General features: G+C 41.6%; 1 protein-coding gene across 3 annotated transcripts in view; it reads left to right on the forward strand.

Annotated features, from left to right (window-relative positions):
* plppr2a (phospholipid phosphatase related 2a) overlaps positions 1 to 14961 on the forward strand; it is a 56161-nt gene extending 41200 nt beyond the window's left edge. The window contains exons 4-8 of one of the 3 annotated variants that reach the window (XM_046306253.1): positions 6762 to 6882; positions 10613 to 10863; positions 11012 to 11188; positions 12076 to 12219; positions 12749 to 14961. In XM_046306253.1, the coding sequence (XP_046162209.1) occupies positions 6762 to 6882; positions 10613 to 10863; positions 11012 to 11188; positions 12076 to 12219; positions 12749 to 12808 (753 nt within the window). In that variant the 3' untranslated portion in view covers positions 12809 to 14961. The remainder of the gene's footprint in view (positions 1 to 6761; positions 6883 to 10612; positions 10864 to 11011; positions 11189 to 12075; positions 12220 to 12748) is intronic. The other 2 variants (XM_046306254.1, XM_046306252.1) reach the window with 2 other exon arrangements.
* Positions 14962 to 15440: the final 479 nt, after the last annotated feature.

A 15440-nucleotide genomic window follows, 5' to 3' on the forward strand; every position in this document is an offset into this window, starting at 1 on the left:
GATTATGGTATAATTTATGGTGTAGTGTATGTATAGGTTATGTATAGTTTATGGTTTAGTTTATGGTATAGTGTATGGTATAGTGTATGGTATAGTGTATGGTATAGTGTATGGTATAGTTTATGGTATAGTGTATGGTATAGTTTATGGTTTAGTTTATAGTATAGCTTATGGTATAGTGTATGGTATAGTGTATGGTATAGTTTATGGTATAGTGTATGGTATAGTGTATGGTATAGTGTATGGTATAGTGTATGGTATAGTGTATGGTATAGTGTATGGTATAGTTTATGGTATAGTGTATGGTATAGTGTATGGTATAGTGTATGGTATAGTGTATGGTATAGTGTATGGTATAGTTTATGGTATAGTGTATGGTATAGTGTATGGTATAGTGTATGGTATAGTGTATGGTATAGTGTATGGTATAGTGTATGGTATAGTTTATGGTATAGTGTATGGTATAGTGTATGGTATAGTTTATGGTTTAGTTTATAGTATAGCTTATGGTATAGTGTATGGTATAGTGTATGGTATAGTTTATGGTATAGTGTATGGTATAGTGTATGGTATAGTTTATGGTTTAGTTTATGGTTTAGTTTATAGTATAGCTTATGGTATAGTTTATGGTATAGTTTATGGTATAGTGTATGGTATAGTTTATGGTATAGTGTATGTATAGTTTATGGTTTAGTTTAGGGTATAGTTTATGGTATAGTGTATGGTATAGTTTATGGTATAGTGTATGGTATAGTTTATGGTTTAGTTTAGGGTATAGTTTATGGTATAGTGTATGGTATAGTTTATGGTTTAGTTTAGGGTATAGTTTATGGTATAGTGTATGGTATAGTTTATGGTTTAGTTTAGGGTATAGTTTATGGTATAGTGTATGGTATAGTTTATGGTTTAGTTTAGGGTATAGTTTATGGTATAGTGTATGGTATAGTTTATGGTTTAGTTTAGGGTATAGTTTATGGTATAGTGTATTGTATAGTTTATGGTATAGTGTATGTATAGTTTATGGTTTAGTTTAGGGTATAGTTTATGGTATAGTGTATGGTATAGTTTATGGTATAGTGTATGGTATAGTTTATGGTTTAGTTTAGGGTATAGTTTATGGTATAGTGTATGGTATAGTTTATGGTTTAGTTTAGGGTATAGTTTATGGTATAGTGTATGGTATAGTTTATGGTTTAGTTTAGGGTATAGTTTATGGTATAGTGTATGGTATAGTTTATGGTTTAGTTTAGGGTATAGTTTATGGTATAGTGTATGGTATAGTTTATGGTATAGTGTATGTATAGTTTATGGTTTAGTTTAGGGTATAGTTTATGGTTTAATTTGTGGTATAGTGAATAGTATAATTATAGTATAGTTTATGGTATAGTTTATAGTACAGTGTATGGTATAGTTTATAGTTTATGGTATATTTTATGGTTTAGTTTATGGTATAGTGTATGGTATAGTTTATGGTATAGTGTATGTATAGTTTATGGTTTAGTTTAGGGTATAGTTTATGGTTTAATTTGTGGTATAGTGAATAGTATAATTATAGTATAGTTTATGGTATAGTGTATGTATAGTTTATGGTTTAGTTTAGGGTATAGTTTATGGTTTAATTTGTGGTATAGTGAATAGTATAATTATAGTATAGTTTATGGTGTAGTTTATAGTACAGTGTATGGTATAGTTTATAGTTAATGGTATATTTTATGGTTTAGTTTGTGGTATAGTGAATAGTATAATTATAGTATAGTTTATGGTATAATTTATAGTATAGTGTATGATATAGTTGATAGTTTATGGTATATTTTATAGTATAGTTTATAGCATAGTTTATAGTGTCGTTTATGGTATAGTTTATGGTATATTTTATATTATAGTTTATAGCATAGTTTATGGTATATTTTATAGTATAGTTTATAGCATAGGTTATAGTGTAGTTTATGGTATAGTTTATGGTATATTTTATAGTATAGTTTATAGCATAGTTTATAGTGTAGTTTATGGTATAGTTTATGGTATATTTTATGGTATATTTTATAGTATAGTTTATGGTAAAGTATGTATATGATATATTTTATGGTATATTTTATAGTATAGTTTATGGTATAGTGAATAGTATAATTTATGTATAGTTTATGGCAGAGTTTTGCCTCTATCAGCTCCATGTAGCATTAGCCTGGTTCTCCTGAGAAGGTTTCTTTACTGACCTGATTGGCCATGGATAGCCTACATATACCTGCATGTAAAGTAATACTGTATGTGTGTATAATGTACATATATGTATAATATAAGCAGATTATATTCCCGTATCTAATTGTACTGTATGTGACAGCTGAAGACATACACCCGCTTGTGCAATGTGATTAGAGTGAATTCGTCAGTCACAGCTCCACAGCACGGATGACTGATCCCTTTACGCTCAGGCAGAAAGCAGAGCCACCTCAGTGGTCCTGGCAGAGGGACATGCTTCACTCAACACCCCAGAGACCAGTTAGCAGCATCATCCAATTCCGTTTTACTCACTCATCCTCACTCTCTTCAGCTTCTGCTCTCCTTCTCTCGGTTCCTCCCTCTTCATTTCGCTCCTCTCTTTTGCCTCTCTTCCTGCATCTCTGTACTTTTCACACTAAAGACAGACTCTGTTCCTCATCTGCAGCTGTGGCTTAGCTGTTTGGCTGGTGAAAGGGAATTTAGAGGGATTTAACAGAGGAGTTTTTGGGAAAAGAGAGCATGAAATGAAAGAGTTGAAGAATGGAGGGGAAGGACAACGAGAGAAAGGGAGAGAGAAATCCTAACCTACTTTCCCTGTTGGGGACTGGGAGGAAACATCTATAAAGGTTGACTGATATAGAAAAATACATGAGGGAGGAAGGAGTGGGTAAGAGAAGAGTGATATAACACAAGACTAAAGGGTTATGGTTGGTAAAGACTATAGAAATCACAGCATTAGAACAAACTGAAAACAACCAGAATGATTAACCATACATGTCAACCATAGAAACAGTAAAGTTCAGCTGTTTACACTGAAATAAGTGTGTTGAAAATAGTTATTTTCCCTTCATATCAGAGAGCGATATCAATGTCCATGAAGTGCACTCACACATTAGTTAATTGGCGTGTGTGTGCGTGCGTGCGTGCGTGTGTGCGTTCGTGAATGCACGCGCGTATACAGATTTCATTCAACCGCGATAGTGCTTGTTTTCTCTTGTAACGGTTCATGTTGAACAAATGGTTTTAACAATCCCCAGCCTGGCCAGCTGTTCCAATCCTCCGTGGAGATGTGGTACAGCCTGGATCCTCTTCATATTAACATGATACTGTATACACTATACAATCCCAGCCACTACTGTATGTACTAGATGGGATCTAACTCCAAGTCGCCAAGGCCCTTAACACTTCCTTTACGTACCATTCATAGTGTTGTAGGCTGTAGCTTATTCTCTCAGCACCAGAGGATAATCAATTCAATTCAATGTGACATGTACCCTACATGGTAGATCTATCTAAAGCCCAGTGTATGTTGAGGTGATTCAGGTCAGATTCCACTGTAGGTGATGACACACACAATAGCAGTAGAGGTGGTATACATGTCCCATAATGCATCTGTTTATGGGATTGGAATTGTCAGCCTTCCATTTCCCCACACACTCATCTTAACAGAGTCAGCTGTTGGACCAGAGCGGTGTGTGTCGGTTTGCTGAGCATCCGTAGCCGTGTGTGTGTGTGTGTGTGTGTGTGTGTGTGTGTGTGTGTGTGTGTGTGTGTGTGTGTGTGTGTGTGTGTGTGTGTGTGTGTGTGTGTGTGTGTGTGTGTGTGTGTGTGTGTGTGTGTGTGTGTGTGTGTGTGTGTGTGTGTGTGTGTGTGTTAGTCTGTTGAGGGGATACTGCCTGTCTGCAGTAGGTTGAGGTTAAACATTTTGTTTAATTCCAGTCAATTTAGGTATACTGAAATTCACATTTCAATTCCAATTCCCTTCAATGCTTTTCAATGGAGTGGCAGCGTAGCCTAGTGGTCAGCGTGTTGGACTAGTAACCGAAAGGTTGCAAGTTCAAATCCCCGAGCTGACAAGATACAATTTTGTCATTCTGCCCCTGAAGAAAGGCAGTTAACCCACTGTTCCTAGGCCATCATTGAAAATAAGAATTTGTTCTTAACTGACTTGCCTAGTTAAATAAAGGTAAAGAAAATGCTTTTCAATGAGGAAAGTTTGGAATTAGAATTTGGTTTACTTCCTGAATTGACTGGGATTGAAATGTAATTGACCCCAACCCTCCTGTGTGTTTTCCACTCTCTCTCCTTTCCTCCTCGGAGGTGTGGTGGAGTGGGTCGATTAACACTGCGAACAAACACTTACTGTAGAGTTCCCTGCTTCACATCAGTCAACTGGTGCTGTGTAGAAACAGAATTGTTACGGGATTGTGTTGTAGACAGCACATTGACTGTCGTACTTAACTTCCTTGACGTTAAACACAAACACTCCAGCAATGTTACCTTGACTCCTTAAGAGAGCAGTAAGAATAGAGACTTGCAGCAGAGCGAGCTCCAGCGTTATGGAGAGGATTATTTAAAAGACATGATTCACCATGCCGATAGGGTCCAGGCACATCCGTGAATAATTAATTGCTACAGTTTGTTCTCTCTCTTTCCCTCGCCCCTCTCTTTCCGTGTCCCTCTCCCTTCACTCGCTCCCTCTCCATCTCGACACACTCTTCTATCTCCCTCTCTTTCTGTGTCCCTCTTCCTTCACTCGCTCCCTCTCCATCTCGACACGCTCTTCTATCTCCCTCTCTTTCTGTGTCCCTCTTCCTTCACTCGCTCCCTCTCCATCTCGACACGCTCTTCTATCTCCCTCTCTTTCTGTGTCCCTCTTCCTTCACTCGCTCCCTCTCCATCTCGACACGCTCTTCTATCTCCCTCTCTTTCTGTGTCCCTCTTCCTTCACTCGCTCCCTCTCCATCTCGACACGCTCTTCTATCTCCCTCTCTTTCTGTGTCCCTCTTCCTTCACTCGCTCCCTCTCCATCTCGACACGCTCTTCTATCTCCCTCTCTTTCTGTGTCCCTCTCCCTTCACTCGCTCCCTCTCCATCTCGACACGCTCTTCTATCTCCCTCTCTTTCTGTGTCCCTCTCCCTTCACTCGCTCCCTCTCCATCTCGACACGCTCTTCTATCTCCCTCTCTTTACTGATTGTATCTCCAAAGTGTTTTCATCTGCTCCAATTCGGGAGGATGTAGCTATTAACAGTGGTGAAAGAGGGATGGTTGTATAGTATTGACTATGTGATATGCTTCCCGAACAGGATCACCACCCTACTGCTGAACAGCTTTTAGCAGACTGAGAATCAGTGTTTCAGAGTATTGATCCATGCAGGAGTAGGATGGGATGAAGCCCAATAACTCACTTCCCTAACACATGTTCACAGATTTACTGTGTGGACATATGTTTGTCAGTCAGCGGTGCTCTCTGCAACCTCTAGTTTATGTTGATCATCTCCTTCCAATTTGAAGTCATGGTTCATATTAGAGTTAGTTTAATGTTGCTATGGAACCATTAGTCACTATGATGTATGTTTCCCTAATGGAGGGGGAGTGATATTGGGCACGCACATAGGAACAGAGAGCCTTTGCATCAGAGGCTGTTAGCTCATTCAAACTCTCGAGTCTTACTTTTTCTTAGATCTGAGACTTTTATTTCTGTCTCATTTCTATAAATAAGGGAAGGTAACATGTTATTTTCTGCTATTCCTCTGTATTGTGGATCCCGAGTGCATTTGACATTTATATTTCATGAACATAAGTTGGATTCCGTTATGCTTTAGTGTTAGGTGGCTATTAGCCTGGTCCTTGCTGTCGGAGTAATAAACACATGGTTTTCTCCAGAAGGACAAGCAAATGTTTTGTTGAGGCAAGTCGTTTCAGAAACTGGAAATAGTTGGTGTTGTCTGAGTACCATGCATAAAAGTGAGTTTCACAGTTCAGGGCCCTCAATAAAGCATCATGTCAGCACATGCACTCAGTGGGTGTGCAATGTAGCTACAGTTATCTGGTTTCTGCGGCTGTCACGAGCCTGGCACGTTCCTCACTCCAATGGTGGGTGTTTGTTGTAACACAAATGAATGGCTGGACTCCTGCAAATGTGATGTTGATGATAAAAGGGTTTCAAATTAAACTGTGTGGGTGTGAACATGGGGATCACTAGCCACGCGCTGACATTTTAAGCCACGTGTTGTGTGAGAGAGTTGAGGTCTGTGTGGGCATGTGGCTTTTCGAGAACTTTGCCTAAATTAAATCAAATAACTTGTTGTTTTCAAGACACGCGCCCTCTCGCTCAGTTCAGGGCCCTCAATAAAGCTAACGGGATCTCTCACTGCCTCCTCTCTCTCTCTCTCTCTCTCTCTGTCTCTCTCTCTCCCTGTCTCTCCCTCTGTCTCCCTCTCTCTGTCTCTCTCTCACTCTCTCTGTCTCTCTCTGTGTCTCTCTTTCTCTGTCTCTCTCTTCCTCTCTCTGTCTCTCTGTCTCTGTGTCTGTCTTTCTCTGTCTCTCTCTTCCTCTCTCTGTCTCTCTGTATCTATGTGTCTGTCTCTGTCTGTCTGTCTCTGTCTGTCTCTCTTTCTCTTCTCTCTCTCTCCCTTTCTCTCTCGCTTATCTCTCTTTGTCTCTCTTTGTCTCTCTCTCTCTCTCTCTCTCTCTCTCTCTCTCTCTCTCTCTCTCTCTCTCTCTCTCTCTCTCTCTCTCTCTCTCTCTCTCTCTCTACAGATCCTGGTAGGGGAGCTGGTGGCATTCTTTCTGAAGGCTGAGGGGACGCAAGAGAAGACCATAGTGACAGCAGACTGCTGCTACTTCAACCCCCTGCTGCGACGCATCGTCCGCTTCCTAGGTAACCACTACAGCCTCTAGAGTTTAGGTCAACACCACCCAGCCCTGCCTGAACTATTCTTGAATGATTAGTGTGTCTAACAAGATGATATAAACACACCTGGAATTGGAAATATCTACAAAAGCGTACCTACATTTGATGTATTTTTAAAGGTAAATGTAGATGTTGATTGTATTTGTCACTGTGTATTTGTCACAGGATATAACTGGTGTAAAACAGTACAGTGAGAGCTCTTTCCCAACATTGCAGTGATAACAATAATAATAATAATAATATAGATAATAATTATTATAATAATAGTATAGATAATAAAAATAATTAAAATAAAATAAAAAATATAGATAATAATTATATAGATATACATATGAATATTAATGATAATATAGAAAATAATAGTCATATAGATCATGTAAATAATAATCATATAGATAATAATAATAATAATAATATAGATAATATAAATAATAATATAAATAATATAGAAAATAATAATAATAGAGAAAATATAATAAAATAGATCATATTAATGTAGATAATAATAATAATATAGATAATATAAATAATACTATAAATAATATAGAAAATAATAATAATAGAGCAAATATAATAAAATAGATAATAATAATAATACAGATATAAATATAAATAATAATATAGATAGTAATATAAATACCTCCAGTCCTGGAATTCTGTTAGGTCTTGGATTTCCGCAATGCGAGTTCCGACAAACACCTTATACCTGCAGGACTCGGACTTGAGCCATGTCAATACAGTGGTCGATTCACTCCAGTAGATGACCCTTTGGATTGGCAAGGTGAGCTCGGCTCGCAAGGTAGAGGCCAACTGGGCTCCGGAAAGGGCGGCACTGAGTTCCAGCCTAGGCATTGACAACTGCTTCTTGGGTGCGACCCTGGACCTGGCCATGACCTAGGAGATATGGGTGTGGCCTGCCTTATCCTCCACTCTTAGATAGGAAACCGCCCCATTCACTAGCCCTCAGCGATTCACAGAACGCTGTCCTACAAGAGAGGATGAAACTATTAGCTTTGGAGGAAATTGAGTGTCAGATTGAGGAGGAACGACAGGCTGACAAACGATGTCACCAATTGGATGTGCAGGCCCGTAGAGCTCTACAGGAATGGGAATTCATTGCCAAGGACCTGGCACAGCAGCGACGGCACCATCAAGCAAGAAGGGAATTGGAGGAGGCACGGATGGTCTCATCCTTCCTGGTGAGGAACGAACAGGGAGTTGACCTGACCACCCCTCCACATGGACCTGACCTGTCTGCCTTTCTTTCCCAATCTGCCCCTCTGGTACCCCATGGCACACAGTCCCCGGAGGCTCCGGGATCAACAGCCAACACGGAGCACGGGACACAGGCCACTCCGCCAACGCCTTCTATGCCAGTGACACAAGTTAGCATTCCTCCATCTGGACAAAGCATTACTCCTTCGCCTTTCCGCCAATTACCAACCACGGCAAATCGTTCCTCTCGTCCAGGGCCAGGCCAGTCCTCAAACATCCGGTCGGAGGGCTCTCATCCAATTCCGGCTGCCACAAATGTAGGGTCTGGGACAGTAAAGAGAGGAAAGTGATAGGTTAAACAGGAACCCTGCAGAATGTGCATTATTGTGCCGTGCTTATAGGCTTAAGGTGAATAGGTGAATGACATTCTGCACATGGCTAATAGGATAGAGGAGAAGAACTAGATGCTATGCTGATGATGAAACACTTGTATTCAATCCCAATATGCCCATATAATAAGAAACAGAGTGAATTGTGTTTGCGGCTTGATGAAGTTGAACAAACATTCAGACCAGCCTTCCTGATTGAACTTGCTACATTTGAAGAAACACGAGAATACAAGTAACACAACAATAAAACAGGAAGAGACATGCCTCAGCAGTTTGTGATGGTGATGGCTAAAACTGGTGAAGAACTGGTGAAGAATTTCATACATACAGTTGAAGTCGGAAGTTTACAAACACTTAGGTTGGAATCATTAAAACAAATTTTTAAACCACTCCACAAATTTCTAGTTAAATACTATAGTTTTGGCAAGTTGGTTAGGACATCTACTTTGTGCATGACACAATTGTTTACAGACAGATTATTTGACTTATAATTCACTGTATCACAATTCCACTGAGTCAGAAGTTTACATACACTAAGTTGCCTTTAAACAGCTTGGAACATTCCAGAAAATTATGTCATGGCTTTAGAAGCTTCTGAAAGGCTAATTGACATCATTTGAGTCAAATGGAGGTATACCTGTGGATGTATTTCAAGGCCTACCTTCAAACTCAGTGCCTCTTTGCTTGACATAATTGGAAAATCAAAAGAAATCAGCCAAGACCTCAGAAATAAAATTGTAGACCTCCACAAGTCTGGTTCATCCTTGGGAGCAATTTCCAAATTCCTGAAGGTACCACATTCATCTATACAAATAATAGTACGCAAGTATAAACACCATGGGACCACGCAGCCGTCATACCGCTCAGGAAGGAGACGCGTTCTGTCTCCTAGAGATGAACTTACTTTGGTGTGAAAAGTGCAAATCAATCACAGAACAACCTCAAAAGTCCTTGTGAAGATGCTGTAGGAAACAGGTACAAACAAAAATGAGTCCTATATCGACATATCCTGAAAGGCCGCTCAGCAAGGAAGAAGCCACTGCTCCAAAACCTCCATAAAAAAGTCAGACTACGGTTTGCAACTGCACATGGGGACAAAGATCATACTTTTTGGAGAAATGTCCTCTGGTCTGATGAAACAAAAATATAACTGTTTGGCCATAATGACCATCGTTATGTTTGGAGGGAAAGGGGGGAGGCTAGCAAGCCGAAGAACACCATCCCAACCGTGAAGCATGGGGGTGGCAGCATCATGTTGTGGGGGTGCTTTACTGCAGGACGGACTGGTACACTTCACAAAATAGATGGCATCACGAGGCAGGGAAAATTATGTGGATATATTGAAGCAACAACTCAAGACATCAGTCAGGAAGTTAAAGTTTGGTCGCAAATGGGTCTTCCAAATGGACAATGACCCCAAGCATACTTCCAAAGTTGTGGCAAAATGGCTTAAGGACAACAAAGTCAAGGTATTGGAGTGGCCATCACAAAGCCCTGACCTCAATCCTATTGAACATTTGTGGGCAGAACTGAAAAAGTGTGTGCGAGCAAGGAGGCCTACAAACCTGACTCTGTTACACCAGCTCTGTCAGGAAGAATGGGCCAAAATTTGCCCAACTTATTGTGGGAAGCTTGTGGAAGGCTACGCAAAACATTTCACCGTGGTTAAACAATTTAAAGGCAATGCTACCAAATACTAATTGAGTGTATGTAACATCTGACCCACTGGGAATGTGATGGAAGAAATAAAAGCTGAAATCAATCATTCTCTCTACTATTATTCTGACATTTCACTTTCTTAAAATATAGTGGTGATCCTAACTGATCTAAGACAGGGAATTTTTACTAGGATTAAATGTCAGGAATTATGACAAACTGAGTTTAAATGTATTTGGCTAAGGTGTATGTAAACTTCCGACTTCAACTTTATTTGCATGTTCATCACTTCAGGTGATCATGATGGCTTTTGCAATTTCACACCTCAGCTGATAACAGCGGCTCCCAGGTAGGCTAGGGGATAACTAAACTCCTCCTCTTTTAGTTAGCTGTCATTGCTCTCTCTCGCTCTTTCTCTCTTTCTCTCTCTCCCTCAGGGGTGTTCTCCTTCGGCCTGTTCACCACCACCATCTTTGCCAACGCGGGTCAGGCGGTTACAGGAAACCAGACGCCTCACTTCCTGTCTGCCTGCCGGCCTAACTACACGGCCCTGGGGTGCACATCCAACATGCAATACATCACCCAGCCCCGTGCCTGCACTGGAAACCCCCTGGTAGTGGCATCCGCACGCAAATCCTTCCCCTCCAAGGACGCAGCCCTCAGTGTCTACTCTGCAGTCTACACTGTGGTAGGTTCTAGTCTGGGGAGTAGGAGTTTGGACAGTTTGATACACATGTTATGGTATACCACCCTACAGTATAGAGCTGATACCCAGCCTACAGTTTGACAATTCCTGACAGTCCTCCGGGTCTCCTCCCCCTACCTGTCTGTCTCAGATGTATGTGACGCTGGTATTCCGGACCAAAGGCACTCGGCTGACCAAGCCTACGGTCAGCCTGACCCTGCTATGCCTGGCCATGCTGGTGGGAGTGGTCAAGGTGGCAGAGTACCGCAACCACTGGGCCGACGTCCTGGCCGGCTTCTTCACTGGAGGAGCCATCGCTGTGTTTCTGGTGAGAGGGAGCGAGGGGAGGGGAGGGGAGGGGAGGGAAGCATGGAGGGAGCTGAGGGAATGGCGAGGGAGAAGAGGGTGGTTAGGGAAGTCATTATTCAGAGAGATGAGATGAGGGTGATAGAATGTAACAGTGATGTATATTGCTGACATTTTAAAGAAGACGTTACAGGTCTGTGAGAGCCAGAAATCTTGCTTGTTTGTAGGTGACCAAATACTTATTTTCCACCATAATTTGCAAATAAATTAATTAAAAATGTGATTTTCTGGATTTTTTTCCTCATTATGTCTGTCATAGTTGAAGTGTACCTATGATGAAAATTACAGGCCTCTCTCATCTTTTTAAGTGGGAGAATTTGCACAATTGGTGGCTGTCTTACTATTTAGTTTTTTTTTGTGTAAGTATTTGTCTTACTATTTAACTATGCAATGTTGAGAATGGGCTTGTAAGTAAGCATTTCACTCTAAAGTCTACACCTGTTGTATTCGGCACATGTGACCAATACAATTTGATTTGGTCCCCTAAAATGGGGGGACTATATACAAAACGTTCTGTAATTTCTAAATGGTTCACCCGATATGGATGAAAATACCCTAAAATTAAAGCTGACAGTCTGCACTTTACACTCATAGTCATTGTATCATTTCAAATCCAAAGTTCTGGAGTACAGAGCCAAAAAGCAACACAATTATCACTGTCCCAATACTTTTGGCATTACATTTTATTTTCTTATTAACTCAGTTTTTCTCTCTCTCTCTCTCTCTCTCTCTCTCTCTCTCTCTCTCTCTCTCTCTCTCTCTCTCTCTCTCTCTCTCTCTCTCTCTCTCTCTCTCTCTCTCTCTCTTCCGTTCTCTCTCTCTTTCTCACTCTCACTCCTCTCTCTCCAGGTGACGTGTGTGATCAACAACTTCCAGCAGACGAGGCCCCCTCCCCCTCCCCCGCGGCCACATCGCCCTGAGTCGGTGCTAGGCATGCCCATGGTGGCTCTGCCCTGTGTGGAGAGTCCTCTTGAAAAGTTAAGTGGAACTCAGGTAAGGGGTGGGGGTGGGTGAGTGGCAGGGTTGCACACACAGGGTTGCACACACCTTCTCTCCCCTTCTGTCGTCCCCCCAATCCCAAAAGAGGATGTCCCCTCACAGCGCATCTTCCAGCACCACCCCCTAACACTCAACCCCGACCAAAGCACAAGAAAACCCAACCTTGTCTTTGAGCCAATAACCCTTTACTCAGAAAATGTGTGGCTCTTTAGAGGGAGCCGTTTGCAGTACTCTTCCTCAGCATTCATTCACCATCCCTCAGTGGTTGAAGCTTTGAAGGCCTCTTAGAACTTTGAAGTGAATGAGAAGTGCACTGTGAGCTCTTTAGATAAGGGAGAGCAGAAGGCACTGGGGAAGCACAACCTGTTGGAAGTGTGATTCAAGGGAGCAGCTTTGAGATTGCTTGTGTCTCCTCTTGTCAGTCACCTACACTAACCCTCACCTGACCTCCTCTCCCCTTTCTCCCACCTTGCTCTTTCCCTTATCCCTCACTTGATCTCTATCCTTCTATCTCTGTCACCAGCATCCTGCACTCTCCTCCTCCTGCCCTCCCTACCATCCCTACGTTCACCAGCCATTCTGACCAACTTTTGATCTGTTTCTCTTGCTCCTCACTCGTTTTTCTTTTTTCCATCACTCTTTCCGCCCCATCTTTCTCTCTCTGTCTCTTCTTCCTCCCTCTCTTCTCCTCTGTCCCTCCCTTTCTCTTTTTCACTCACTCTCTCTCCCCTGCAGACTCAGAGGGGGTCTCCTTTCACAGAGATCACATGACCATCAGCCGTATCGGTTCCCCGCCACCCCAGATGTCCTCATTCCGTCTCGCTCCATTTCCAGCGAAGTCTAGACGAGCCACACGAACATGAACACTCACACGAACACCACTGCGCCGCCCACCCGGCAGGCCGCTACTCCACCCTCTACAGATCCTACTCCACGCAGGTCTAGACTTTCAAAACACACACACACAAACACAACACACACAGCATACTCAGACCTCTACGCACCTCCCCCTAACCTTGTCCAAGCCCAAACCCCTGGGGGAACTGAGAGCTCTCAAAGTGAGACTCACAAAGACTTAACAGCTGTCCAGCTGAACATTCAGTACAGTGTCAGGTACAGTTATGCCTCTTTCCTTTTGTTGTTTTCAGAGGCTTCTTTTTTGTTTTGCAGACTTGTTTTTGAATGTGCTCCATTGTGTGAGGTACACATCTCACTGATATCACAAGGTGATGTTTCATCTTCTACGTGCTTGTAAGGAGAAACTGTCAATCCATTTGACAACTGTGTTCTTTTGTGTTTTCAACTGTCTGTCGGAGATGTCCTTCCTCACAGGCAATGCAGCCAGTCATCCTGAAACACTTCAGTCATTTGTGTCTCTGTGCGATTGTAAGATGAACCCAAACAACCGCTGAATGAACGCTCTCCGCTGGCTTTAGGGCGCATTTTCAGTATCCTAGAATGCGCCAGTCATCAAATATCTCAAGTGAACAAATGTTTACGGACCAATCACTTTCTGTAGCAACTGTGGTACTTAATTACTGTACCTTCCAAATACAGCATAGAGACAACACACACAGATCAGGATCCTGGTAGGTCTACACGCACCGCATTAGCTCTCTGGCAGACCTCTCTTCAGCTCTGCATGACATTACCCAGATCAAAGGATTCTGTTCATATCACTGAGGAGAAGACAATACAAGAACAAACAGGATGAAACTGCAGACGGTTTATTTTTCTCCGCTTTCGATTGGTTGCTTCTGCAGCAAGTCAGCATGAAATATATATATATATATATATATATATACAGATTTGGTAAGACCGGATGAGACACATTTTGAAATACATCACAAGTGACAGGACATGAGCTTTGTACAGTACCAAACATTTTCTTTTACACTCAATGTATCTGGACAGGGAACCTTGGTTACCAAAGCTTTGTCATTGTGATGTCACTAAAATACTTGTTTACTTACACATCCCTTTTGCCTGGAATGGAACGGATCACATTGGCATGAAACGGATCCCATCGGAATGGAACGGATCCCATCGGAATGGAACGGATCACATCGGCATGGAACGGATCCCATCGGAATGGAACGGATCCCATCGGAATGGAACGGATCACATCAGAATGGAACGGATCACATCGGAATGGAACGGATCCCATCGGAATGGAACGGATCCCATCGGAATGGAACGGATCACATCGGAATGGAACGGATCACATCGAAATGGAACGGATCACATCGGAATGGAACGGATCACATCGGAATGGAACGGATCCCATCGGAATGGAACGGATCCCATCGGAATGGAACGGATCACATCGGAATGGAACTGATCACATCGGAATGGAACGGATCACATCGGAATGGAACGGATCACATCGGATTGGAACGGATCACATCGGAATGGAACGGATCACATCGGCATGGAACGGATCACATCGGCATGGAACGGAACGCCACACTGGAAAACCAAGATTCCCTGTCTCTGGGCCGTAGAGAGATATTTTTGGACTTTGTGGAGATTGATCGTAGATGTATTTATTTGATGTGTATATATAGTGTGGTTACCACAAACAGTTTAATTTTGATTTGCACAGCCCTCACTCATATCCAGTGGTGTAAAGTACTTAAGTAAAAATACTTTAAAGTACTACTTAAGTAGTTTTTTGGGGTATCTGTACTCTACTATTTACATTTTTTGCCAACTTTTACTTGTACTTGACTACATTCCTAAAGAAAATTATGTACTTTTTACTCCATACATTTTCCCTGACAGCCCCAAAAAATGTTTATGCTTAACAGAACAGGAAAATGGTCCAATTCATGCACTATTCAAGAGAACATCCCTGGTCATCCCTACTGCCTCTGATCTGGAGGAGTCACAAAACACAAATGCTTTGTTTGTAAGTTATGTGAGTGTTGGAGTGTGCCCCTGGCTATCCGTAAATTTAAAAGATTTGCTTAATATAAGGAATTTGAAACGATTTCTACTTTACGTTTAACTAAGTATATTTTAGCAATTACATTTACTTTTGATACTTAAGTATATTTAAAACCAAATACTTTTAGACTTTTACTCATGTAGTATTTTACTGGGTGACTTTCACTTGAGTCATTTTCTATTAAGGTAATCTTTATTTTTACTCAAGTATGATAATTGGGTACTTTTTCCACCACTGCTCATATCTCACCCTCCACTTTCCACTC

The sequence above is a fragment of the Oncorhynchus gorbuscha genome, linkage group LG16, assembly GCF_021184085.1.
Source record: "Oncorhynchus gorbuscha isolate QuinsamMale2020 ecotype Even-year linkage group LG16, OgorEven_v1.0, whole genome shotgun sequence".
Classification (NCBI taxonomy): domain Eukaryota; kingdom Metazoa; phylum Chordata; class Actinopteri; order Salmoniformes; family Salmonidae; genus Oncorhynchus; species Oncorhynchus gorbuscha.